This window comes from Gossypium hirsutum, chromosome D05 (assembly GCF_007990345.1).
Source record: "Gossypium hirsutum isolate 1008001.06 chromosome D05, Gossypium_hirsutum_v2.1, whole genome shotgun sequence".
NCBI lineage: Eukaryota > Viridiplantae > Streptophyta > Magnoliopsida > Malvales > Malvaceae > Gossypium > Gossypium hirsutum.
Genome location: NC_053441.1, coordinates 42,902,918 through 42,929,422, shown reverse-complemented (window position 1 = coordinate 42,929,422; position 26,505 = coordinate 42,902,918). Strand labels below are relative to the sequence as shown.

The following is a 26,505-nucleotide window of genomic DNA, read 5'->3' as shown; positions in this document are numbered from 1 at the left end:
CTTTATCTTTGTCGAATTGTCGAAATTCAGATCGCATTATCCTTTGCATTTCTTGTCTCCACATTTGGAATTCAAATTCAGAAAATTCTTCAGACATGCTTCAACAAAATATTAGAAAACAAAAGTTAAATTAGAAAGAAAAATAATTCTCACCACAAATCTTTCAAGTTCGCTCAAAAAGAAAAATTCACTCACTCGTGTTTGAACTCTCTTTTAGGCTTTTTTTCGAATGAACTCACGCTCTCTTGCCTTTTACCACTCGACCTCGTCTCACAAATTCGTAATTCGTCTCGATAGACTTAATTTGCTGCTTGAGGGTCGGTTTCAAAATGGGTTACAAGGGATAATGTCGGTGTAGGGTAGGCTGAATAAAAGAAGAAAATTGGTTTAAAGTGTGGCGTTGGGATGGGTAAATAATGGTAGGAAGGAAAACTTGATGATCGGAGTAATAAGTGATAATGATAAAAACTCGCAAGACTTTTCACTTTTTTTTCTTCTTTTTTTTAACTCGATTTTTTGTCACTTCTTTTTTTTCCCTTTTTTTCGATTTTTTTTAATTTTTTTTTGAATTTCTTCTCTTTTTTTAAATCCAATACAATAGTAAACAAAATACAAGGAAGAGAAAGAAAAAATTAAATTCCAACTCAAATTTTTTTTGATTTTTTTTGACTTTTTTTTTCGTTACGAACCTACTCCGAGCTTGATACGAATGTCGGCACTCCTCGTTTTAGTAGCTCTGATACCAAATGATGTGATCCGGCCCGGATTAATTGAGTCGTTTCACGTAATTGCCCGATCGTCGACGAGGAATAGTTGAGTTATCGAAAATAGGATGAAATAAGGCTAAAGATGCGGAAGCTTTCAAATGGTTTTAAAGGTTGGCTAAGGTGATGGTAAATTTATAAGGGTAGTAGGCTCGATTTAAGGATAAAAATAAGAAAAATGGAAGTTGATAAATGAAGGCTCGGTTTTGTAAAAAGATATTATAGTTGGGTAAAATCTAGGATAGTCGGTGGAATGGATAAATGAGCTTAAACGCCAGAAACGATTCAACACTAAAAAGTGTCACCCCGATTTCTATTCGGTTCAAGGTGGGATTGCGGAATTGTAGAAGGGTTGAACGCCACACCAAAGCAAGGTGATAAGTTCAAAAGCGAATGATAGACGCCACTAGCACGCTAGATAAGTCAGATCGAAACTCGTACGAATTTAGAGAGGAGAAAACTCACTCTTTGAACAAAGTTCATTCAAATGATCAAAAGTCAAAAGTCCTTTACAAATGAAATCAACAAACTATTTATACTAGTTTCTTATGCTAACAGAATAGTCCATTCATGAACTTAATGATTAAGTAATGAACCTAAATTAAGACATGAACCTTCTAGAAAAATGACCAATGGTGTCCTTGTCCATGTTCGGCCGAATGGGAGATGAATGGGCAGCTTCATGTATGAGCAAACTTTGGAAGCCAATGGGATTGTCTAGGTTCGGCCATGGGATGCATGAAACTCCCAAAGGGTGTCTCTTGGCCGAATAGGTGCTTAGGAAACTCCAAGGGTCCTCTCACATGCATCGATTGTACATGGAACTTGGAAGGGGCCTTGAACCTAGCCATACATGCACTTGCATTGATTACCCCCCCATTCATGCATGTGTGCCGTCCAAGGGAGATGCACCTTTCAATATGCATTAACCTTCCATGTACATGAATGTATGTCCTCCAAACATTGAACTGGTCCATGCATGTATCCTCCCGTTCAATTAACTTTCCCATGGACCTTGCATTAAATGCCATGAATGTATCTTCCAAATTCGGCTAACCTACAAAAGTAAATAACATAATTAAATAACACACAACTATTCATATAATTATAATTTAAAATAATAACTAAATAACTTAATATCACTAACTAAATTTGAACACAATAATTATAAGTCAACTTATAATAAATTCAGCTAGCTCAAAAATAGTCAAAACACTTAATGAGTTGAAATTGAGCTAGGGGTTTCGGCATGAGCTGTAGCAAACTTAATTATAAACTAAATTAAGACTTAGTTTATTGAAAGAAAGAAAGAAGGAGCTGAAAGTAAGCTCGGTTGAGCTCAAACGAGCTGAAACAAGCTCAAATGAGCTGAGTTGAGCTGGACGGTGCTCGAAGAGCTAGAAATGAGCTAGGATCAGCTTGCCAACAATGCACGGGTCCTTTGGATAGTTGCTTCAAGCTGATTTTGTGAGCTTTGGCCCTTGTTTCGAACCAAGGTTTTGCATTAGAAGCTAAAATAGCTTCTAGGAAATGTTTAGCATAAGCTTGAGTTATAGGTCCTTTAGGCAGCTCGTTTAGATCTTGGTTTGCACTCGAGGATGCCCCGGGCATGCTCACATCATGTTGAAGCTCACATCATGCACTTGCAATTTCTTGGTTTTGCATTAGAACCAAGTTTTCATGCATCCCATGGCCGAACCTAGACAATCCCATTGGCTTCCAAAGTTTGCTCATACATGAAGCTGCCCATTCATCTCCCATTCGGCCGAACATGGACAAGGACACCATTGGTCATTTTTCTAGAAGGTTCATGTCTTAATTTAGGTTCATTACTTAATCATTAAGTTCATGAATGGACTATTCGGTTAGCATAAGAAACTAGTATAAATAGTTTGTTGATTTCATTTGTAAAGGACTTTTGACTTTTGATCATTTGAATGAACTTTGTTCAAAGAGTGAGTTTTCTCCTCTCTAAATTCGTACGAGTTTCAATCTGACTTATCTAGCGTGCTAGTGGCGTCTATCATTCTCTTTTGAACTTATCACCTTGCTTTGGTGTGGCGTTCAACCCTTCTACAATTCCGCAATCCCACCTTGAACCGAATAGAAATCGGGGTGACACTTTTTAGTGTTGAATCGTTTCTGGCGTTTAAGCTCATTTATCCATTCCACCGACTATCCTAGATTTTACCCAACTATAATATCTTTTTACAAAACCGAGCCTTCATTTATCAACTTCCATTTTTCTTATTTTTATCCTTAAATCGAGCCTATTACCCTTATAAATTTACCATCACCTTAGCCAACCTTTAAAACCATTTGAAAGCTTCCGCATCTTTAGCCTTATTTCATCCTATTTTCGATAACTCAACTATTCCTCGACGACGATCGGGCAATTACGTGAAACGACTCAATTAATCCGGGCCAGATCACATCAAAAGGCCTTTCAAACTCTAAAAGCTAAGTTATGTTCTGCTCCTTTGCTTAAATTACCTGATTTTGCTAAAACTTTTGAACTTGAGTGTGATGCTTCAGGAATTAGAATCGGTGCCGTTTTAATGCAAGATAAGCAACCTATTGCTTATTTTAGTGAGAAATTGAACGGTGCACAGTTAAATTACTCGACTTATGACAAAGAACTATTGGCATTAGTTCGTGCACTTCAAGTATGGCAACATTATTTGATGCCTAATGAGTTTGTCATACATACAGATCATGAGTCTCTTAAATGGTTAAAGGGACAAGGTAAGTTGAGTAAAAGACATGCCCGATGGGTAGAATTCATTGAAACATTCCCTTATGTGATTCAATATAAAACAGGTAAAGATAATGTAGTTGCAGATGCTTTGTCTAGACGATATACTTTAATAACTACATTGAATGCTAAAGTCTTAGGGTTTGAACATATTAAAGAGTTATATGATGATGATACTGATTTCAGCCATATCTATAAGAATTGTGGACATACTGCTTTTGAAAAATTTTATCTTGTAGATGGCTTTCTTTTTCGTTTAAATAGGTTATGCATACCAAAGTGTTCTATGAGAGAATTGTTGATTCATGAAGCCCATAGTGGGGGATTAATGGGACATTTTGGAGTGGCCAAAACACTAGACATATTGCAAGAACACTTCCATTGGCCACATATGAAGAAGGATGTGGAAAAGGTATGTTCCAAGTGCATTACATGCAAACAAGCAAAATCTAAGGTAATGCCTCATGGCCTTTACACTCCTCTACCGATTCCTACTTCAGCTTGGGTAGATTTATCCATGGATTTTATTTTATGTTTGCCTCGAACAAAAAAAGGAAGAGATAGTATATTTGTTGTTGTTGACAGGTTTTCAAAGATGTCACATTTTATTCCTTGTCACAAAACAGATGATGCTACACATGTGGCAGACTTATTCTTTAAAGAAGTGGTAAGACTTCATGGCATCCCTAAAACAATTATTTCTAATAGAGATGTCAAATTCCTTAGCCACTTTTGGAAGGTATTGTGGGGTAAGCTTGGTACTAAATTGCTTTATTCTACTACATGTCACCCCCAAACTGATGGTCAAACTGAAGTAGTTAATCGAATCTTAGGGACTTTATTACGAGCTGTTGTGGGAAAGAACATTAGAAATTGGGAAGAATGCCTACCATTTGTTGAATTTGCATATAATAGATCTATTCATTATACAACTGGTTATTCCCCATTTGAACTTGTTTATGGTTTTAACCCACTAACAGTACTTGATCTTGCGCCATTACCTCTTGAACACGTTATGAATTTAGATGGCGAACAGAAAGCTGAGTTGGTGAAATCCTTACATGAGAAGGCTAGACAGCGAATAGCCAAAACAAATGACGCCAACACCAACAAAGCAAACAAGGGGCGCAAACGGGTTGTACTAGAACCCGGAGATTGGGTTTGGGTCCATTTGAGGAAAGAATGATTTCCTACAAAAAGGAAGACTAAGTTGGACCCAAGGGGCGATGGGCCTTTCCAAGTACTCGAGCGGATCAACGATAATGCCTATAAAATTGATCTACCTAGTGAGTACAATGTAAGTTCTACTTTTAATGTGGCTGACTTGTCCCCATTAGATTTTTCAGATTCGAGGATGAATCTTTTTGAGGAAGGGGGAATGATACGAGTCATAAAGGCCCAATCCAAGTTCAAGAACGTGATGGGCTCAAATTGCCACAAGGCCCAATAACGAGATCAAAGGCCCGACAAATGCGGTCCAAACTAAATGGGACCATTCAAGAGCTTGTTAGCAAGGCCTTAGATGCATACACGAGAGAACAAGAAAATCAAGAAACCGAATCTTGGCCCAATTTTGCTGTTCGAAGAGATTTCAAGAATCAAGAAAATCAAGATTTCAAATCTTGGAAATCTTGGTCCAAGAAACCAAATCTTGCAGCCAAAATGCATTGGATCTCCATTACGAGCGTCAACGACCCAATTTTTGTAGGAGATGGATCACGAGCCCAAATTCTTGAAGGCGAGGCCCAATAACCAAAATCTAGCCCAATCAAGAAATTTCTTCATACTTAGTTGAAAATCAGGCCAAAATGTCAAAGGGCCCAATTTGTAAACATCTTACTTGTTTAATTTAATTTTTTAATCTTTAGGAGCATTACATGTAAAATTCGGCCCAAAACAGCCCATATAAGTGCATGGCCGAATTTACCTTGTTATTTTATTAATTAGGTTTAATTTTTTATTAGTTACTTGTGAGATTAGGATTTGTTGGAGGCCTATATAAGCATTGGCCAGCCACCCTTTGTAAACACATCTTATTATTATTTTTTTCTATCAAATTTCAGATTTGTTGAGTGCAGAATTTTCTTTGGAGTTTTCTCCAAGAATTCTCTTTTGAGGTTTCTTTAGAAGTTATTTTAACAATCTTTTGATTGTGGGAGCCATCTTCAACCTTCTTCTTGCCATCGATATTCTTTGGAGGGGAGATTAGAGCCGTTTGAAGAGATTTGTGAAATCTTTCGGGATTTCAAGGATCTTTAGGACTTATCTTTTATTCTTGCTATTCAATTTCTTTTCTTTATTTCTTGTTGTTTCGTTTTATTTCTTTATTCCTACTTGTGCCGATTCTTTATCTCATTTGTTTGCTATTCTTCTTTTGCTTTTCCAGCCATATTCAACTCAAAGAATCGAATTAAATCATCATTCATTGGCAGCAAAGAGTCGTTCTCAAAAATCCCCAATTCCTAGGGTTTGGCCGATTGAATCTCTTTCAATTTGGGGATCAATTGATTGCTGGAAATTAGGCATTCTTGGCCGAATCAATCCCTTGGCAGATTCGCATCCTTTCCATACTTTCAATTCCGTTTGATTCGCTTATTCTATTTCTTTGTTTCTTGCTGCTCATTTAATTGAATTTGGGGAATTTCAATTCAATTCAGATTTTCTTTTAATCTTGTTCTTTGTTTTAATTTTCAGATCTGTTCGTTTAGAGCTTTCGTAGGAGTTTCCCGTGACTTGACGACTCGATCTTGGTCCGCGCGCAACCCTATATCATGCATGAAAGTGCTAGGGGCGTTAGTGAGTCCGAATGGCATTACCAACCATTCATATAACCCGTACTTAGTTTTAAACGCTGTCTTCCACTCATCCCCTTCTCTCATTCTAATCTGATGGTAGCCACTCTTTAAGTCTATTTTTGAAAAGATTTGTGCACCACTCAAACTCATCTAGCATGTCATCGAGGCGAGGTATAGGATGTCGATACTTGATGGTTATTTTGTTAACGGCTCGACAATCCACACACATCCTCCATGATCTGTCCTTTTTGGGTACTAGTAACACGGGCACAGCACATGGACTCATACTTTCCCGTATATATCCCTTTGACATCAATTCCTCTACTTGTCGTTGAAGCTCCTTTGTCTCTTCTGGATTGCTACGGTAAGCTGGCCGATTTGGGATAGTGGCACCAGGAATGAAATCGATTTGATGCTCAATCCCACGAAAGGGTGACAGTCCATTAGGCATCTCATCGGGGAAAACTTCTTGAAATTCCTGTAAAAGAGAAACAATAATAGATGGAATAGCTTCATCAAGTTCGTTAGAGTTTAACAAAACTTCCTTGTACATAAGTACAAGTATGGAACGTTGCATCAAAACAGATTGCCTCACATCTCTCATACTAGCATAAACACTTGTTTTTCCACTCGAATTTTCATCACCCACTTTTTCTTGCAATCTTTTATCACTTTCTTTTTTTTGCTCTCGCTCTTTTTTATTCTCTTTCTTTTTCTCTTGAACTCTCAATTTTTCTTTTTCAAAAGAATCTCTCAACCTCACTTGATCTTCAAAAACTTGTTTAGGGGTTAAGAGAGCAAGGGTGATATTTCGACCGTTGTGTTTGAAAGTGTGGCGATTGGTGTATCCATCATGAATGACCTTGGGATCAAACTGACACGGCCTTCCAAGTAATAAATGGCTCGCATGCATGGGAACAACATCGCATATCACTTCATCCTCATCCTTCCCTATGGAGAAAGGAATCCGCACTTGTTTGACCACCTTTATTTCTCCACCGTCATTTAGCCACTGCAACTTGTAGGGACGTGGATGTTTAATAGTAGATAATTGAAGTTTTTCCACCAACAAGGTACTTGCCACGTTGGTACAGCTACCGCCATCAATAATAAGGCTGCAAACCTTGCCTTGGATGTGGCAACGCGTGTGAAAAAGGTTTTCACGTTGTGGCTCTTCATGGGTAATTTGAGCACTCAAGCTTCTTTTAACAACAAGTGCTTCTCCATCCACAGCAAATTCTAACTCTTCTTCATCATCCTCTTTTGGCAAGTTTGGTTCACCTTCCGATTCTGACTCAGATTCTATGTCACCATTGGCCATCAACATAATAGTTCTTTTATTTGGACATTGATTAGCAAAGTGACCTCTTCCCAGGCACTTAAAACACTTTACATCCCGTGCCCTATTTTGAACAACTTCATTTTTACCTTTACTAGAATCTCCAGTTTGCGTATTGGCTTTTGTTTGGATGGGAGTCTCCTTGGGGCGTGCGAAAGGCTCCCTTTTGTTTGACGTTTTCCCCCACTTGGTTGGAGCACCTGATTGGATACCCCGAAAAGGAACCTTCTTCTTTAGCTGGCGCTCAATCTTGAAAGCCATGTGAACCATGTCCACAAGCTCCACATAATGTTGTAATTCTACTATATTGGCTATCTCTCGGTTAAGCCCGGCTAAGAATCGAGCCATGGTGGCCTCTCGATCTTCTTCTATGTTGGCTCGGATCATTGCGATCTCCATCTCTTTATAGTAATCCTCCACACTCTTGCTACCTTGAGTTAGGCTTTGTAGCTTTTGGAACAAGTCTCTATGATAATGAGTAGGAACAAACCTCCTTCGCATAACTGCTTTCATCTCGGCCCAACTATTGATAGCGCGCTCACCATTCCTTCTTCAGGTAGTAGTGAGTTGGTCCCACCAAATGCTTGCGTAGTCAGAAAACTCTATTGCCACCAACTTGACTTTCTTACTTTCTGAGTAGTTGTGACACTAAAAAATAAGGTCCACCTTCCTTTCCCAATCCAGGTAGACTTCCAGATCAGTTCTTCCTTGAAAGGATGGAATAAACAACTTGATGTTGTTTAAGTTATCATCCACTCGATCTCTGACACGATGGGGACGGTGTCTACGATCTTGCGGCCGTTCTTCTAAATTAGACTCTTGGTCACTTGCGTGATTTTGATGATCATAGAAAGCATTTCATCGGGGCCTAATTGGCTCTCGGCCTCGCCTTAATTCAGGAGGAGATTGGCCACGTTGTGAACGTTCTTCTACTTGCTCAAGCCTTTCATGAATTGGCTCAAGTTCTTCTCGCAACATTCTTTGCATTTCTCTTATTATTGCTTGCACTTGGAGATTTGGAGGGGCATCTCCCACATTGTTTCCTTCTCGTATTGGACTTCGAGACATTTTTTTTTCACACTCTTTTCAAAGACCTCACAATTCGCTCCAAAGAAAATTTCACTCAATTGGCTTTTACTCACTCTTATAAGCTCACCACTCGTGCCTTTTTCCTCTCTAGTTTTCACTCGAGTTTCTTAAGCAAATTTCCCGTGACTTTATCAACATAGAAATGTAGCAATCGGTCTTTTAAAAGATGAAGGGTTTGGAAAGGGGAAAAGTCAGAGGGTATTTTGGTATTTTTTTTGTCTTCTCAAGATTGACTGAAAATGATGTTTACGGAATTCTGGGAGGGTTTTGAGGTTTTCGGGGTGCAGGGGTAAAATTGGAATTTTGGGTCAATTTTTTTTTGATAGCGTCAAATTTCACCCAAAAGGGTATTGGAGGGAATAGATGATGATTTTGGAAAAATTTCTATTGATGGGTCTCCAGACATTTTTTTTTGCGGATACTACACGTTTTTTTTCGTCCGCACCAAGACCGTATACAATTTTTTTCTTTTCTTTTCAAATTTTCTTTTTCTTTTTTTTGAATTTTTTTTACAAAAACAATAAAAAAAATAAAAACTAACTCACGTTGATTTCCTGACTTAGCGACTGGCTCTGATACCACCTGATACGAACAAGGCCCGTTGGTTGAAAAGGGTGTTCGATAAGTAAATGATCGTTGCTAAGGGAAAAGAGAAACTTGGATTAAGTTGGGCAAAGATAGGTTCGAAATAGGATAAGGATAGTTCGATTCAGGATTGCGACCCACTAACTAATGAAGAGTTAGGAACCGACAATATCAAAGGATAGTAGACAATCGGATTGACGCCACAAACAATGTTGATAAGTCAACTCGAATTTGTAAAAGAAAGAAGAGTGAAAACTCTTTAATAATCTCACTTAGATAGAAGTTCATTAACCTCAAAATGTCCTATTACAAAGCCTTATATAGGCACACAAAATGACCATTCGGTTTTGGTATCTAATTGGTCACATTAGATATAAATCTGTTCACACACAACATTAAATTAGGTGCTTGAATATGATGGATTCATGCATGGCCGAAATGTCCTTTGATGAGTACATGAACCCTTAGTCTTGAAGAAAACTCATGGTTCATTGTATTGGCAGGTTCTTTGTTCCAAATTTATCACTAAACTCCCCCCTTGGACGTACTTGCACTTGAACAAACATGCATCTTTACGAACGGTCACATTAAGCCCCCTTGGTATGCATGAATCTTCAAAGCTCCATGAATGCAAGATTTATTCTCTCCATTACCCCAAAAACGTGCATGTATCCTTGGTGTTTAAACCTTCACGAATGGACATCTTTATGCCCCCTTGAATCTTGAATATTCTGGAAGTATTTAATCAGCTTCTTTAATACACCTATTAAGACACATTAAACGACTTATTAGGACACATTAATCATACCAATAATTCTGTAGTAAATAGACATATTCAATGACTAGTTTTAAGACATAATTATCATGTAAGAAAATAGTTAATATAACCAACAACTAACTTAACTAAAAACATCCAGAAATAAAATATGGACTAAGAGAATTGAATAACACGAAATTAAGCTATGGAAAACATAAATAAATAATTAATGATTAAAAATAGTATCATATTAAACTCCCTCAAGGTTCTTGGACCAAAAGATGAATTGGGCCTAAATTTTGGGTAACACTCAAGCATTCGTTCCATGCTTGAATCACCAGGCCTGAAAGGGCTTCCTTAAATTTCTTTGCTCGTGAACGAGTAATTGGGCCTAAGGGAACCATCAAATCAGCATCCTCACTTGCTTGTGTGTCTTTGGTAAGCTGGCTCGTATCAATTTCATTTTAGGTTTGCCTCGAACCAAGAAAGGCAAAGATAGTATATTTGTTGTTGTTGACAGGTTTTCAAAGATGGCACATTTTATTCCTTGTCACAAAACAGATGATGCTACACATGTGGCAGACTTATTCTTTAAAGAAGTGGTAAGACTTCATGGCATCCCTCAAACGATTGTTTCTGACAGAGATGTCAAATTCCTTAGCCACTTTTGGAAGGTATTGTCGGGTAAGCTTGGTACTAAATTACTTTATTCTACTACATCTCACCCCCAAACTGATGGCCAAACTGAAGTAGTTAATCGAATCTTAGGGACTTTATTACGAGCTGTTGTGGAAAAGAACATTAGAAATTGGGAAGAATACCTACCATTTGTTGAATTTGCATATAACAGATCTATTCATTCTACAACTGGTTATTCTCCATTTTAACTTGTTTATGGTTTTAACCCACTAACAGTACTTGATCTTGCGCCTTTACCTCTTGAACACATTATGAATTTAGATGGCGAACAGAAAGCTGAGTTGGTGAAATCCTTACATGAGAAGGCTAGGCAGCGAATAGCCAAAACAAATAATGCCAACACCAACAAAGCAAACAAGGGATGCAAACGGGTTGTACTAGAACCCGGAGATTGGGTTTGGGTTCATTTGAGGAAAGAACGATTTCCTACAAAAAGGAAGACTAAGTTGGACCCAAGGGGCGATGGGCCTTTCCAAGTACTCGAGAAGATCAACGACAACGCCTATAAAATTGATCTACTTGGTGAGTACAATGTAAGTTCTACTTTTAATGTGGCTGACTTGTCCCCATTTGATTTTTTAGATTCGAGGACGAATCTTTTTGAGGAAGGGGGAATGATACGAGTCATAAAGGCCCAACCCAAGTTCAAGAAAGTGATGGGCTTAAATTGCCACAAGGCCCAATAACGAGATCAAAGGCCCGACAAATGCGGTCCAAACTAAATGGGACCATTCAAGAGTTTGTTAACAAGGCCTTAGATGCATACACGAGAGAACAAGAAAATCAAGATTCACTTTCTTATTTTCAAGAAAATCAAGAAACCGAATCTTGGCCCAATTATGCTGTTCGAAGAGATTTCAAGAATCAAGAAAATCAAGATTTCAAATCTTGGAAATCTTGGTCCAAGAAACCAAATCTTGCAGCCAACACGCATTGGATCTCCGTTACGAGCATCAATGACCTAATTTCAGAAGGAGATGGATTACGAGCCTAAATTCTTGAAGGCGAGGCCCAATAACCAAATTCCAGCCCAATCAAGAAATTCCTTCATACTTAGTTGAAAATCAGGCCAAAATGTCAAAGGGCCCAATTTATAAACATTTTAATTGTTTAATTTAATTTTTTAAGCTTTAGGAACATACATGTAAAATTCGGCCCAAAAATAGCCCATATATATGCTTGGCCGAATTTTCCTTTATTTTATTCTATTAATTAGGTTTAATTTTATTAGTTACTTGTTAGATTAGGATTACTTGAGGCCTAATTAAAGGCATGGCCTGATGTGATCCGGCTCGGTTGATTGAGTCAATTCACTTGATTGCCCGATCGTCGACGAGAAGTTTGTTCGATTTTGTAGATAGATGGAGTTAGATGATTTTTTATAGCGGAAGTTGAGAAAATGGGTTCAAAAGATGGTTTGGGTAGATGTTTGATAGGCTCGGTGAAATAAAGAAATATTGTTTATAATATAATAGTTAAAATGGAATGGAAAAATAGAACTCAAGCGAAGAACGATTCAATACTATATGAAGTATTGCCCCGGGACTTATATTGCTTAAGGTGGGTTTAATGGATTGTCGAAGATGGACCTTGACCCGTTACCTATAGAGAGGTAGGAACCAAAGGTATAAAAAGGTGGATGAACGCCACACCAGGATGGTGATAAGTTCAAGAAGTCGGGTTGACGCCACTAGCGAGCTAGATAAGTCAGAACGAGACTCGAACGAAAGAAGAGAGGAGGTAACCTCACAAGAACAAAAGTTCTATTAAGTTTAATTGATCAAATTCTGTAACCTTTTTACAAAGAGAAAAGAACTATTTATAGATTACATTAGATAGCCAAATAGACTAAGTAAATTCGGCTTTAATTGAATTAAACTAATCTAGAAATGTATCTTTAAAGGCTATGTCCAAATTCAGCTGAATGGTACTTCAATGGGCAGCTTCATGGCTAAGGAAATGAACTTGAAGGCTTGGTGAATGTATGGGAGAGCAATGGACATGTCTAGGTTCGGCCAAGGTGTGAATGGACACTCCAAGAGATGCCTTTTGGCCGAATAGGTACTTAGGAGATCAATGGACAGCAACCGATGCATGTAAGTGAACATTCATGCATTCTTCCATTCATTGTATTAAATCATTCATGCATCATCCTTACGTTCATTGAACCAGCCCATTCATGAATCATCTTTAATTGTGTTCCCACATTATGCATTGTAAGTAGACGTTCATGCACCTAGCTTGAATGAATCTCCACATTCGGCTGTACCTACATGAAACATGAATAAATTAATTAAAATAGATATATTAATTAACACATAAATTTAAAATAGACAAAAATAAAGTCTTAAGCTAAACATATTAAATTCGGCTAAGACAACTTTAAAAACATGAAATAAATCAAAACATAATTATGAGCTGTAATAACTTAAACTAAGTTAATAAAATACTTTAATTATTCAACCAATAAAATAAATGAGCTGAATTGTAGCTAAATTGAGCTCGATTGAGCTGAAATGAGCTCAATTGAGCTGGTCGGAGTTGAAACGAGCTAGAAAAGCTAAAATGGAGCTGAAATTAGCTTGCACTAAGGTGCATGGTTTCTTCAAGGAGTTGGATCGAGCTTCCTCATCTTCAACAAGCTGATTCTCCTTCCAAAACTTGAACAACAAAGCTGAAACCACTTCATGAAATCGCTTGGACCTAGCTCGGGTCATTGGTCCCTTTGGAAGCTCGAGGGAATCAAGACGAGGACTTGATGGGGCTTGGGGCGTGGTCACATCATTCCCCCCTTCTTCAAAACGACTTGTCCTCAAGTTGAGCTGTTTATTCTCTAGAAAATAATTCGTCTTTTGCAACTCTCCTTGAATGAATGGAACAATTAGTCATTCATAAGCCTTTGCAAAAGAACTCACAATATTCGGCATTAGAGATGGCAAATGAATCAATGAAAATAGACAACCATTAATCATCAAGAAATGATCAGAACAACTATGTGGATCATGCATGGTCATAACAAGACAAGCATGAGTTATGTAAAAAGGCAAACTTAAAACATCATTCTTACAATCATATGGACAAAACTCCTTCCATATCCATAACTCATCAAATGGTCGAGACAAAGACAAATATGTTTTTAAGCATTCAAACCTTTCAATTTGCTTCCACAAGTCATTGTTCAAGTAAATGGAATGCGAGTAATGGAACAAGAAATTTAAATCTTCATCACAAACACACAAATGAAAAGTTTCATATGATTCATGATTTCGCATGTTTGGCACTCGCAATTGTCGTTTGGTTATGTTCTCAACAATGAATTCATCACATTTTCCAAAGAGAAAAATCGTCTTATCATTACTCAAAATGGATTTATCATCATCAAGCAAAATCAAATAATTAACCACAACAGGATTCAAACGATTTTCAGCAATCAAGGTGTCTTCAAAAATTTTAGTTACATTCGACTTAAGAGAAGATGGTCGCATAACATCAGAATTCATACCTGATTCACCTTTAGGAGTGGAAAATTGAGAATCAATTTTACCTTTTTCAATCAAAGTGAACCTTTTCTCCTTGAGAGGGTATTGAAGTCGAAGCTCATTACACAATCCTTGAAAAACCTGAAACGAAGGGTAAACACAAAGGCAACTTGCACTTTCGAAGTGTTGGGTTCATAATGCTGAAAGAGGGTAATGTCTCCATAGACGTTGAACTCAAAGGAACAGGCTAAAACACTATTCACATATTGAACATATGTAACGATACCAGGTTCAAAAACATGAGTTAATCTTACCTTTTCGAAATGAAAAATGAATTTCATGGACAGCCACATAAAATGATCAAAGAACAATTTTAAATTATAAACAGAGTCTTTAAATTTCAGAGGCCAAACATCAAACAGACATAAATTTGTCACATAAAATTTAGGATGCTTGAGTTCCGCACATATCAACCTAAAATAATAAATTCTAGGTTTGAACACACGAGTTTGATTACTTACGCCAAAGTGTTTTAGTAAATCAAACATGTCAAACCAAAAGGGTTTTCGTGTCCATAGAAACAAACATTCAAATCTCTTTATATTCATCAAATCAAACTTGCACAAATTCATGGATTTGTCACATGACAATAATGGATGCACAAAATTATCATATTTGAAAAATTGAATCGCTTTTCGTGAAAACCCGACATCATGCAAAACCAATCTTTAGTTTGTCATTCGTACCGAACAACATCAACCACATTCAAAGAATAGAAATTAATCGAATGAAAATAAGAGATTTTTTTTAAAACAAAGTCATTTTCAACAACTTTCAAACTTGATGGCCATGACTCGGTTTTTAAAACTTCCTTACCTCGCTTACCTTCAAGCTCGTGTGGTTTGATTTTAACTTCATCCTTACCTTTTTTGGTCATGCAAAAACGTCACTCGTTAGGAAGATATTGAAGTTGATATTCGTCACAGAGATTTGTCGGAACCTGAAAAGAAGGAACAGAACAAAAACAAACATCACGGGGGTTAGTTAAAATTTCGTTCTCCTTTTCTTGTTCTCGCTCACTATCTTTATTTTCTCTCGTTTCTTCTTCAACATCTTTTTCTTTTTCAATTTTTTTCTCAATCTCAATTTCTTTTTCAATTTTCTTTTCTTCATTTTCTTTTTCACTCACTATTTTGATTTCTTTTTCTTTTTCACTACAATGTGCGGATGACACGAAAGAATCAAAGAGATAATCATTTGGCTCAAAGAAAGAGAAAATATTTTCATAAGCTTCTCGTCCATTTCTTCGAGAACAATCCTTTGGGAAGGACTTCTTTGAAGCATACGAGGAATAGCTCGTCCTTTCTCGCTCATCTCAAGTGATTTTTGACTCGAAGTTTTCTTCTCGCGGTCTCGAAAGCCTTGTTGAATAGGAGTCTTGATATGTGTCTCTTCTCGAAAAATGTCGTCGTGATGAACTTAACTCTATTTCTCGACTCGGTGGAGTTTGCTTCCGTCGGGCTTTTTCCTCCACTCGGTCCAAACGTCTTTTTAATGGGCTTAGTTTTTCCTCCAATATTCGGCCCATCTCGTTCACCAAGTATTGAAATTCATTGGTAGAGAATTCTTCTTGAGACATGATTCAAGAAAATGTTCGAAAATCGAAAGATAGAATAAATAGTAAATGAACCTCACCAATTCAAAATCCTCACCAATCTCTCACAAAGAAATAATGATTTTCACTCGCACTCGTGTTTACACTCTTCTAGGCTTTTTATTTGATGTAAAACACACGGTTTTACCTCTCGACCTCGTCTCACAATTTCGTAATTCGTCTCGATAGACTTAATTTGCTGCTTGAGGGTCGGTTTCAAAATAGGTTACAAAGGAATGATGTGGGTGTAGGGTAGGCTAAACAAAATAAAATCAAGGCTAAGTGTGGCGTTGGGATGGGTAAATAATGGTAGGAAGGGAAACTTGATGATCGGAGCAAATAAGAGAGAAAATAAAAAATAAAAACTCGCAAGACTTTTCACTTTTTTTTTAACTTGATTTTTTTTGCTCACTTTTTTTTTCTTTTTTTTTTTGCTCGATTTTTTTCACTTTTTTTTGAATTTTTTTTTGAATTTCGATTTTTTGATACTCCAATACAATAGTAAGCTAAATACAAGGGAAAAAAATTAAATTATAACAAAAAAAATTTTTCATTTTTTTTTCACGTTTCAAACCTACTTGCGGCCTTATTACGAATGTCGGTGCTCCTCGTTTTGCAAGCTCTGATACCAAATGATGTGATCCGGCTCGGTTGATTGAGTCAATTCACTTGATTGCCCGATCGTCGACGAGAAGTTTGTTCGATTTTGTAGATAGATGGAGTTAGATGATTTTTTATAGCGGAAGTTGAGAAAATGGGTTCAAAAGATGGTTTGGGTAGATGTTTGATAGGCTCGGTGAAATAAAGAAATATTGTTTATAATATAATAGTTAAAATGGAATGGAAAAATAGAACTCAAGTGAAGAACGATTCAATACTATATGAAGTATTGCCCCGGGACTTATATTGCTTAAGGTGGGTTTAATGGATTGTCGAAGATGGACCTTGACCCGTTACCTATAGAGAGGTAGGAACCAAAGGTATAAAAAGGTGGATGAACGCCACACCAGGATGGTGATAAGTTCAAGAAGTCGGGTTGACGCCACTAGCGAGCTAGATAAGTCAGAACGAGACTCGAACGAAAGAAGAGAGGAGGTAACCTCACAAGAACAAAAGTTCTATTAAGTTTAATTGATCAAATTCTGTAACCTTTTTACAAAGAGAAAAGAACTATTTATAGATTACATTAGATAGCCAAATAGACTAAGTAAATTCGGCTTTAATTGAATTAAACTAATCTAGAAATGTATCTTTAAAGGCTATGTCCAAATTCAGCTAAATGGTACTTCAATGGGCAGCTTCATGGCTAAGGAAATGAACTTGAAGGCTTGGTGAATGTATGGGAGAGCAATGGACATGTCTAGGTTCGGCCAAGGTGTGAATGGACACTCCAAGAGATGCCTTTTGGCCGAATAGGTACTTAGGAGATCAATGGACAGCAACCGATGCATGTAAGTGAACATTCATGCATTCTTCCATTCATTGTATTAAATCATTCATGCATCATCCTTACGTTCATTGAACCAGCCCATTCATGAATCATCTTTAATTGTGTTCCCACATCATGCATTGTAAGTAGACGTTCATGCACCTAGCTTGAATGAATCTCCACATTCGGCTGTACCTACATGAAACATGAACAAATTAATTAAAATAGATATATTAATTAACACATAAATTTAAAATAGACAAAAATAAAGTCTTAAGCTAAACATATTAAATTCGGCTAAGACAACTTTAAAAACATGAAATAAATCAAAACATAATTATGAGCTGTAATAACTTAAACTAAGTTAATAAAATACTTTAATTATTCAACCAATAAAATAAATGAGCTGAATTGTAGCTAAATTGAGCTCGATTGAGCTGAAATGAGCTCAATTGAGCTGGTCGGAGTTGAAACGAGCTAGAAAAGCTAAAATGGAGCTGAAATTAGCTTGCACTAAGGTGCATGGTTTCTTCAAGGAGTTGGATCGAGCTTCCTCATCTTCAGCAAGCTGATTCTCCTTCCAAAACTTGAACAACAAAGCTGAAACAACTTCATGAAATCGCTTGGACCTAGCTCGGGTCATTGGTCCCTTTGGAAGCTCGAGGGAATCAAGACGAGGACTTGATGGGGCTTGGGGCGTGGTCACATCATGGCCGGCCACCCCTTGTACACAACACTTAGATTCATTCTTAAATTTTAGATTTGAGAGAGCAGAATTTTCTTTGAGTTTTCTCCAAGATTTCTCTCTTGAGTTTTCTTTAGAAGTTGTTTTAACAATCTTTTGATTGTGGGAGCCATCTTCAACCTTCTTCTTGCCATCGATATTCTTTGGAGGGGAGATTAGAGCCGTTTGAAGGAATTTGTGAATTCTTTCGGGAATTCAAGGGTTCTTAGGACTTATTGTTATTTCTTGCTGTTCAATTTATTTTCTTTATTATTGCTTGTACCGATTCTTCTTCTCACTTCTTTGCTGTTCTTATTTGTTTTACAGCCTTGTTTAAACTTCCAGATCTCTTCGTTTAAATTGATCTCCTATTGGCAGCACTTATTCGACTCATAAAATCCCTAATTTCTAGGGTTTGGCCGATTGGATCATATTCAATTTGGGGAACAATTGGTTGCTGGAAATTAGGCATTCTTGGCCGAATCAGTTCCTTGGCAGATTCGCAACCTTTCTTTCCTTTCAATTGTGCTTGATCATTCGATTCTATTTCTTTTCTTCTTACCGCCCAAATCCTAATTTTATCCCATTGATTTGTTGAAATTTTAAGTTTAATTTGCTGCTTGTGTTTGTTTTCTCAGATTCGGCAGATTGGGTCTTTTCTTGATTACTAAATCGAGTTTTTGGCCTCCAAGAAACCCCTTTCATAAGTGTTTCGATTCTTGATTAAATCTTGCTAATTTTTGTGTGCCTATTCCAGATCTTGAAATTTCCAAATTTAATCTCATTATTGTTTTAATTTCAGATATGTTCGTTAGAGCTTTCGTAGGAGTTTCCCGTGACTTGGCAACTCGATCTTGGTCTGCGCTCAACTCTCGTATCATAACTCCTCAACTTGCCTTTGCAATTCCTTTGTCTCCTAGGGATTGCATCTATAGGCTGGTCGATTTGGGATTGAAGCTCCAGGTACTAAGTCAATTTGATGCTCTATCCCTCGTAAAGGTGGTAAACCTTTAGGGGCCTCACTAAAAACATCCTCATAATCCTGCAAAAGAGACTGAAACACACTAGGCAAATTTTCGTTAATGTTAGATAAAGATAAATAATTTTGCCTAAACCTCACAAGGATACAAGGCTGTTTATTGAGTAGGGCTCTCCTCATATCTTTTTTTGTTGCCAAAAAATTTTTTCTGCTCATTTTACCACTTGTGGATTCACTCACCTTTGGGCTTTTTAAATTTTGACTTTTTCCACTACTAGCCTCTTTTCTCTCTGTCTTTTGTACTTGTCCTTTCTCCCTTACCCCCTCACAAAATTTCATCATCTTCAATTGATCTTTATATACATCAGTGGTGATACGAGTCATAAAGGCCCAATCCAAGTTCAAGAACGTGATGGGCTCAAATTGCCACAAGGCCCAATAACAAGATCAAACGCCCAACAAATGCGGTCCAAACTAAATGGGACCATTCAAGAGCTTGTTAACAAGGCCTTAGATGCATACACGAGAGAACAAGAAAATCAAGATTCACTTTCTTGTTTTCAAGAAAATCAAGAAACCGAATCTTGGCCCAATTTTGCTGTTCGAAGAGATTTCAAGAATCAAGAAAATCAAGATTTCAAATCTTGGAAATCTTGGTCCAAGAAACCAAATCTTGCAGCCAAAACGCATTGGATCTCCATTACGAGCGTCAACGACCCAATTTTGGTAGGAGATGGATCACGAGCCCAAATTCTTGAAGGCGAGGCCCAATAACCAAAATTTAGCCCAATCAAGAAATTTCTTCATACTTAGTTGAAAATCAGGCTAAAATGTCAAAGGGCCCAATTTGTAAACATCTTACTTGTTTAATTTAATTTTTTAATCTTTAGGAGCATTACATGTAAAATTCGGCCCAAAACAGCCCATATAAGTGCATGGCCAAATTTACCTTGTTATTTTATTAATTAGGTTTAATTTTTATTAGTTACTTGTGAGATTAGGATTTGTTGGAGGCCTATATAAGCATTGGCCAGCCACCCTTTGTAAACACATCTTATTATTATTTTTCTATCAAATTTTAGATTTGTTGAGTGCAGAATTTTCTTTGGGGTTTTCTCCAAGAATTCTCTCTTGAGTTCTTTAGAAGTTGTTTTAACAATCTTTGGATTGTGGGAGCCATCTTCAACCTTCTTCTTGCCACCGATATTCGTTGGAGGGGAGATTAGAGCCGTTTGAAGAGATTTGTGAAATCTTTCGAGATTTCAAGGATCTTTAGGACTTCAATTTACTTTCTTGCTGTTCATTCTTTTCTTTTAAATTCTGTTTATGCCGATTCTTTTGATCTAACTTGCTTATTCTTCTTGTGAATTTCCAGCCATCTTTATTACTCAAAAAGATCGATCGGTACTCATTCTTGGTAGCCAAATTCGACTAAACTTATCTTTTCCAATTAATCTTGTCAAATTCTTCTTGTCAAAACTAACTGTTTTAGGTTGCTAGAATTTTGGGAAAAATCAAGTTGCTAGAATTTGGGGCTTTATTCATCGGTTTAGTTCTTGGACAGATTCGGCTTGTTGAAAATCAATCTTGGAGATCGATTTCGTGTTTTTGCATTCCGAAAACATCTATTCATAAGATCTTTGATTCTTGGCTGTTCTTGATTATTTTGGGGATCTTAATTTCCAGATCTGATTTGTTTTTAATCTTATTCTTTGTTTTGATTTCAGATCTGTTCGATTAGAGCTTTCGTAGGAGTTTCTCGTGACTTGGCAACTCGATCTTGGTCCGCGCGCACCTCCGTACCATTTGGTATCAGATTTTGGGCGTTTTGGGTGTTCTTGGTTGATTTCTAAACTGATCTCTATTTTTTAAAGCATAAACAGCAGTTTTACCCCGAAAAATTGTTCAAAAAAATTCATTTGAGTGGGTAAACGTTGTCAGATTGATCTGAAATTTTACATACATGTTTTTGGCACTGTGATTGAAGTTTTTGGTATAACTCCCAATGGTAGTACGAAGGGATGAAACGTCGTCGCATTACAGCCTTCATCTCGGACCATGTTTGGATAGGACGCTCGCCATTTCGCCTTCGGCTAGTTGTAAGTAGGTCCCACCACACCATTGCGTAGTCCGAAAATTCGATAGCAGCCAACTTAACTTTCTTGGCCTCAGAATAGTTATGGCATTCAAATATAAGCTCGATCTTTTTCTCCCACTCGAGATAAGCTTCGAGATTCGATCGGCCTTGGAATGAAGGGATTGACAACTTAATGCTTTTCAAGTCATCATCGAACCTCCCTCGATTTCGTTGGCCTCGGTTGCGTTGGCCTCTTCGTTGAACATTCGCATTGGACCCTTGATCACTTTCGTGTTCATTCGACTCAGAAGATTCATCATCTAAATCAGATTGCCGTCCTCGATTTCTCGGAGGGCTTAAGGGAGTTCTCCTTCGTTGGGCTCTTCCTTCCACACGATCAAGTCTATCTTGAATCGGTTCTAACTTTTGATCGAACAATCATTCCACCTCGCGTAGCAATGCTTGCAAATTCAAGTCCGACACATTTCGAACAGGTTGCCTTTCTGCCATGTTTATTGTAGGGCTTCTTGATATATGAAATTATAACCTCACAACAAAAACTCACAAGTCACTCAAAAAGAAAATAATTCGGCACTCCACTCGTGTTTACACTCTTTAATGGCTTTTTCTTCTCTCTAATGCTCTCTCAACACTCGTGCCTTTTTCCACTCAATTTCCTCTCGTGATTTCGTAAGCGACTCATCGTGACCTTATCGTAGTTCAGTGGGTCGGCTTCAAATGGCTTTACAAGGGATTGATGTTAGGTTACGGGTAGGCTAAAAGAAACAAGAAAGGCTTTAGGCTAAGTGTGGCTTAGAAGATGAATAGAAGAGAATGCCAAACTTACAAACTCGAAACACTTTTTTTTTATATCGATTTTTTTTAATTGTGTGAAATTTCACTACGGGGGATATAAAAGAGTGTAGAATGAGATTTTGGAAAAATTTCTATTGAAGTGTCTCCAAAATTTTTTTTACGGATCTTTCACGTTCTTTTCGTCCGCACCTAAACCGTATGCAATTTTTTTTTCAATTTTTTTTTTCGAACTCCTTTTTTTTACGTACCTATTTCAAATTGACTTCGAGTGCTCGTACTTCTCGTTTTTAACCAGCTCTGATACCAAATGATATGATCTCGATTTAGTAGTTGAGTCTGAGTCGTTTGATTCCTGATCGTAAACGAAGAAGTAGATTAGACGAGAAGGAGTTAGAATATATTTGTGTACAAAGAAGTAAGATAAGTTCGTGCAAAGTTGGATGTGGATTTGGTTTAAGTCGAAATGGTATGAATAGAATGGAAGAGTTCGGTTTAGGATAATTAAGAAATGGTATTTGGTTTTGGTACGTTTTGGTATTTGGGAATTGGTACGAAATGGTATGGAATTGGTATGAAATGGTATGGTATTTGGTACGAATTGGTAACGGTTCAAAGAGGTCAAGAATGAACCAACACTAAAGAAAAGTGTCGACCCGAAACTTATAGGACCTAAATGAATTGGAAATGGTTAAAAAGAACCTTGACCCGATACTTAGGAAAGTATGAACCAAAGGTATCAAAGGTGAACGCCACACTCGGGTTAAGGAGTGATAAGTTCGGAAAAGACTCGGAAAGACGCCACTAAAAGCTTAAATAAGTCTTACGGGCCTCGAACAAAATTTGAGAGAAAATGCCTCACAAATTTGGCAGCAATTCGCTAATTAAAATGTCAAAAGTCCCTTTACAAATTGAATTTAACAACTATTTATAGACAAAGACTAGGCTAGCCGAATAGTCATATGAATGCTTAAGAATTAAGCAAATGAATTCCTTTAATGTGCTTAACTAAATTCGGCTGAATGGAGCTCCAATGGTCATCTTCTAGAAAGAGCAATGGACTTAGAAGCTTGGAAAGATGCATGGCAGCAGCTAGGTTCGATTAATGGACTTAAACAAACTCAATTAATTGGCAACTTTTGTTGAAAAGTGATCAGCAATTAAATGAGGTAATGAGCAGCAACCAAGGTGTGAAAACTCAGCTTTGAAGAGTCATGGCATGTGAACATATAGAACCGAACAGCCAAGATGAATCCAGCAATGTGAAAAGAATTAAAAGTCGGCTGAATGGTCAACTTGGGAGTAGGAAACAATAGCTTCTTTGGCCGAATGGTCACCTAGGATACTTCAAACAGCAGCCAAATTTAATTCCCCAAACATGCATGTGCCGTCCCCTTACATGTATCTTCTTTTAATTCATTCATGCACCAAGGACGTCCAAATGGGATGTACTACAGCAAAATTTATTCAATAAATCAAATCCATTTTTAAACACATTAATTTGGCAGCAAATGACACAAAAATTATGCACATTAAATTCGGCCACCTTAGGACATAATTAAAACATGTAATAAAATTGACACATTAAAACATGCATAAAAAACATATTAATGAGCTGTAGAAATTAAGACAAATTAATAACATATAATTATAACTCAATTATCATGCATAATTAAATTTGTCCAGATTTTAAACCAAATAAATAATGAATATTAATTGAGCTGTAATAAACTAATTAAATGACTCAAATAATTATTTCAGCTACTATAATAAGGTCTTAATGAAATTGAGCTAGTTCGAGCTCATTGAGCTTGAAAGGAGCTGGAAACGAGCTAAATGAAGCTCCACAAAATAAGATTGAGCTACGTCCAGCTTGCAAACACGACGAGCCTCGCTTGTAGGCTGAAACAATAGCCGTTCCCGGGGGCGGGTCGTATCATCCCCTCCCTCTTTAAAGCGATTTGTCCCCAAATCGGGCCACTTGCTCGCGAAGAAACTTCTATTAACAAAGACCCCTTGGTTGTTGAATTTGACAAACTTGTGCCCAGCAACCTGAAATTCATGAATAGATTGAAAATAACACCGATTAGTTACTTGCCCTCCCTCTTTAAGGCAAAGCCACTTCAAAGTGTCACCTACACAACAAAGAAAATTATGAATGGTACAATGAACTAAAAACTTGCGAACTCTTTCCAAATTTTCAATCATAATTAGAGCAAAAGAACTATTGCCGAATTCAAAAATATAGATAAGCCTTACCTTTCCACATTGACTTTCCAAATTCATCAAGGAACTAGACATGAGAAATAATTCTATGAATATGAACAGTTCATGCAAAGAAACACATATCCCACAACACACTCTATCAAATGGATTCGAAGACTCATGAATCAAACAATTAAATCGATTGGTCAAATCTTCACCATGAAAAATCCCATCCAATGGACGAATAGATGTTAACGAATAACCACAAATCCACAAAAAGTCTTTTAAACAAATATGTGAAAAAAATAGTAATCGGCCAAAAGAAACAAGATCACTTAGTCGAATCAAGTTTTGCAAATTTAAACTTAGTACTGGCCAATAATCTTCCACTTCTTCACCAAACTTGTCATATTCACGAATGTCATCACCTTTTGAACAAAATAGAGATGTTTTTAGTTCTTCAGAAACCAAACCTTGTCTATCCTTGAGATTATGGATTTGAGGATCGGTTTTACCATTCTCTCGCAATATGAACCTTCTCTTCTCAGGAATATAATGTAATCGTAATTCCTTCCTTGGTTTAACCTGAAAAAATGAAGAGACAGGAAGACAACGATTAATCAAAACATTTTTCTTTTCTTTTTCACTCTCTCTCAATTTCTTTTTTTGTTCATTCAAATCTTCCAAGGATTGCTTTAATCGTTGTTGATCTTCCATCACTTGTTGTGGAGACAATGGGGCCAAAGTGATATTTTTGCCTTTGTGCTTGAATGAATATTGGTTAGAAAACCCGTCGTGCTTGACTCGCCGATCAAATTGCCACGGCCTCCCAAACAGTAAATGGCCCACATGCATGGGCACAACGTCGCACAAAATCTCGTCTTGGTACTTTCCAATTGAAAAGGGAATCAAGGCTTGTTTGGTTACCTTAAGTTCGACTCCTTCATTGAGCCATTGCATCTTATAGGGACTCGGGTGCTTAAGGGTCAGCAAAGACAACTTCTTGATCATAAGTGTGCTTGCAACATTTGTGCAACTCCCGCCATCGATCACAACGCTACAAACCTTTCCATGAACATAACATCGGGTATGAAACAAATTCTCGCGTTGCGGTTCACCTATAGAGCTTTGTGCACTAAGACTTCTTTTAACAATGAGCATTTCGCCTTCAACGACAAACTCTATCTCATCTTCGTTATCGGAAGGATTGTTAATCTCTTCTTAATTCTTGTCTATTTCCTCCTCCGATTCTATTTCACCATTAGGGAGTATCACCATTGTGTTGCGATTTGGGCATTGGCTCGCTATGTGCCCTCTCCCTTGACACTTAAAACACTTAATATCACGTGTTCGGGATTGAGTATTTTCAATGGCCTTACCTTTGCTAGATTCAGCCACAGACTTGTTGGACTTCATGGGCACCACATTTTCTTTTGATTGATTCGTTGAAACATTCTTACTTGCCCCTTGGTTCCACTTAGATGCATTCGAAGAGGAATAACCACGTACGGCTCCTTTCATCTTGAGTTGCTTTTCGACCTTGATCGCCATGTGAACCATATCGACGATCTCTACGTAGTGTTGCAACTCAACTATGTTGGCAATTTCACGGTTAAGTCCGGCTAAGAAACGAGCCATAGTTGCCTCTCGATCTTCCTCCACATCCGCTCGAATCATGGCCACTTCCATCTCCTTGAAGTAATCCTCCACGCTTCTCGTCCCTTGTGTAAGATTTTGAAGTTTTTGGTACAACTCCCGATGGTAGTACGAAGGGATGAAACGTCGTCGCATTACAGCCTTCATCTCGGACCATGTTTGGATAGGACGCTCGCCATTTCGCCTTCGGCTAGTTGTAAGTTGGTCCCACCACACCATTGCGTAGTCCGAAAATTTGATAGCAGCCAACTTAACTTTCTTGGCCTCAGAATAGTTATGGCATTCAAATATAAGCTCGATCTTTTTCTCCCACTCGAGATAAGCTTCGGGATTCGATCAGCCTTGGAATGAAGGGATTGACAACTTAATGCTTTTCAAGTCATCATCGAACCTCCCTCGATTTCGTTGGCCTCGGTTGCGTTGGCCTCTTCGTTGAACATTCGCATTGGACCCTTGATCACTTTCGTGTTCAATCGACTCGGAAGATTCATCATCTAAATCAGATTGCCGTCCTCGATTTCTCGGAGGGCTTAAGGGAGTTCTCCTTCGTTGGGCTATTCCTTCCACACGATCAAGTCTATCTTGAATCGGTTCCAACTTTTGATCGAACAATCATTCCACCTCGCGTAGCAATGCTTGCAAATTCAAGTCCGACACATTTCGAACAGGTTACCTTTCTGCCATGTTTATTGTAGGGCTTCTTGAT

General features: G+C 37.5%; 1 protein-coding gene across 1 annotated transcript; it reads right to left on the bottom strand.

The window, feature by feature from the left end:
• Positions 1 to 6,399: 6,399 nt before the first annotated feature.
• LOC107944326 (uncharacterized) lies at positions 6,400 to 8,166 on the bottom strand. The gene is made up of 2 exons (XM_016878150.1): positions 7,078 to 8,166; positions 6,400 to 6,792 (listed from the first exon to the last, which is right to left on the bottom strand). The coding sequence occupies exons 1-2, from the start codon at positions 8,164 to 8,166 to the stop codon at positions 6,400 to 6,402; spliced, it is 1,482 nt and encodes a 493-aa protein (XP_016733639.1).
• Between the last annotated feature and the right edge of the window lie 18,339 nt (positions 8,167 to 26,505).

Excerpts from the sequence above, each read along its gene's own strand:
- LOC107944326 (XM_016878150.1), bottom strand. The coding sequence starts at position 8,166 with ATGAAAGCAGTTATGCGAAGGAGGTTTGTTCCTACTCATTATCATAGA. Across the intron at positions 6,793-7,077 it reads AACAAGTTTTTGAAGATCAA|GAATTTCAAGAAGTTTTCCC; the intron begins GTGAGGTTGAGA and ends TCTCTTTTACAG.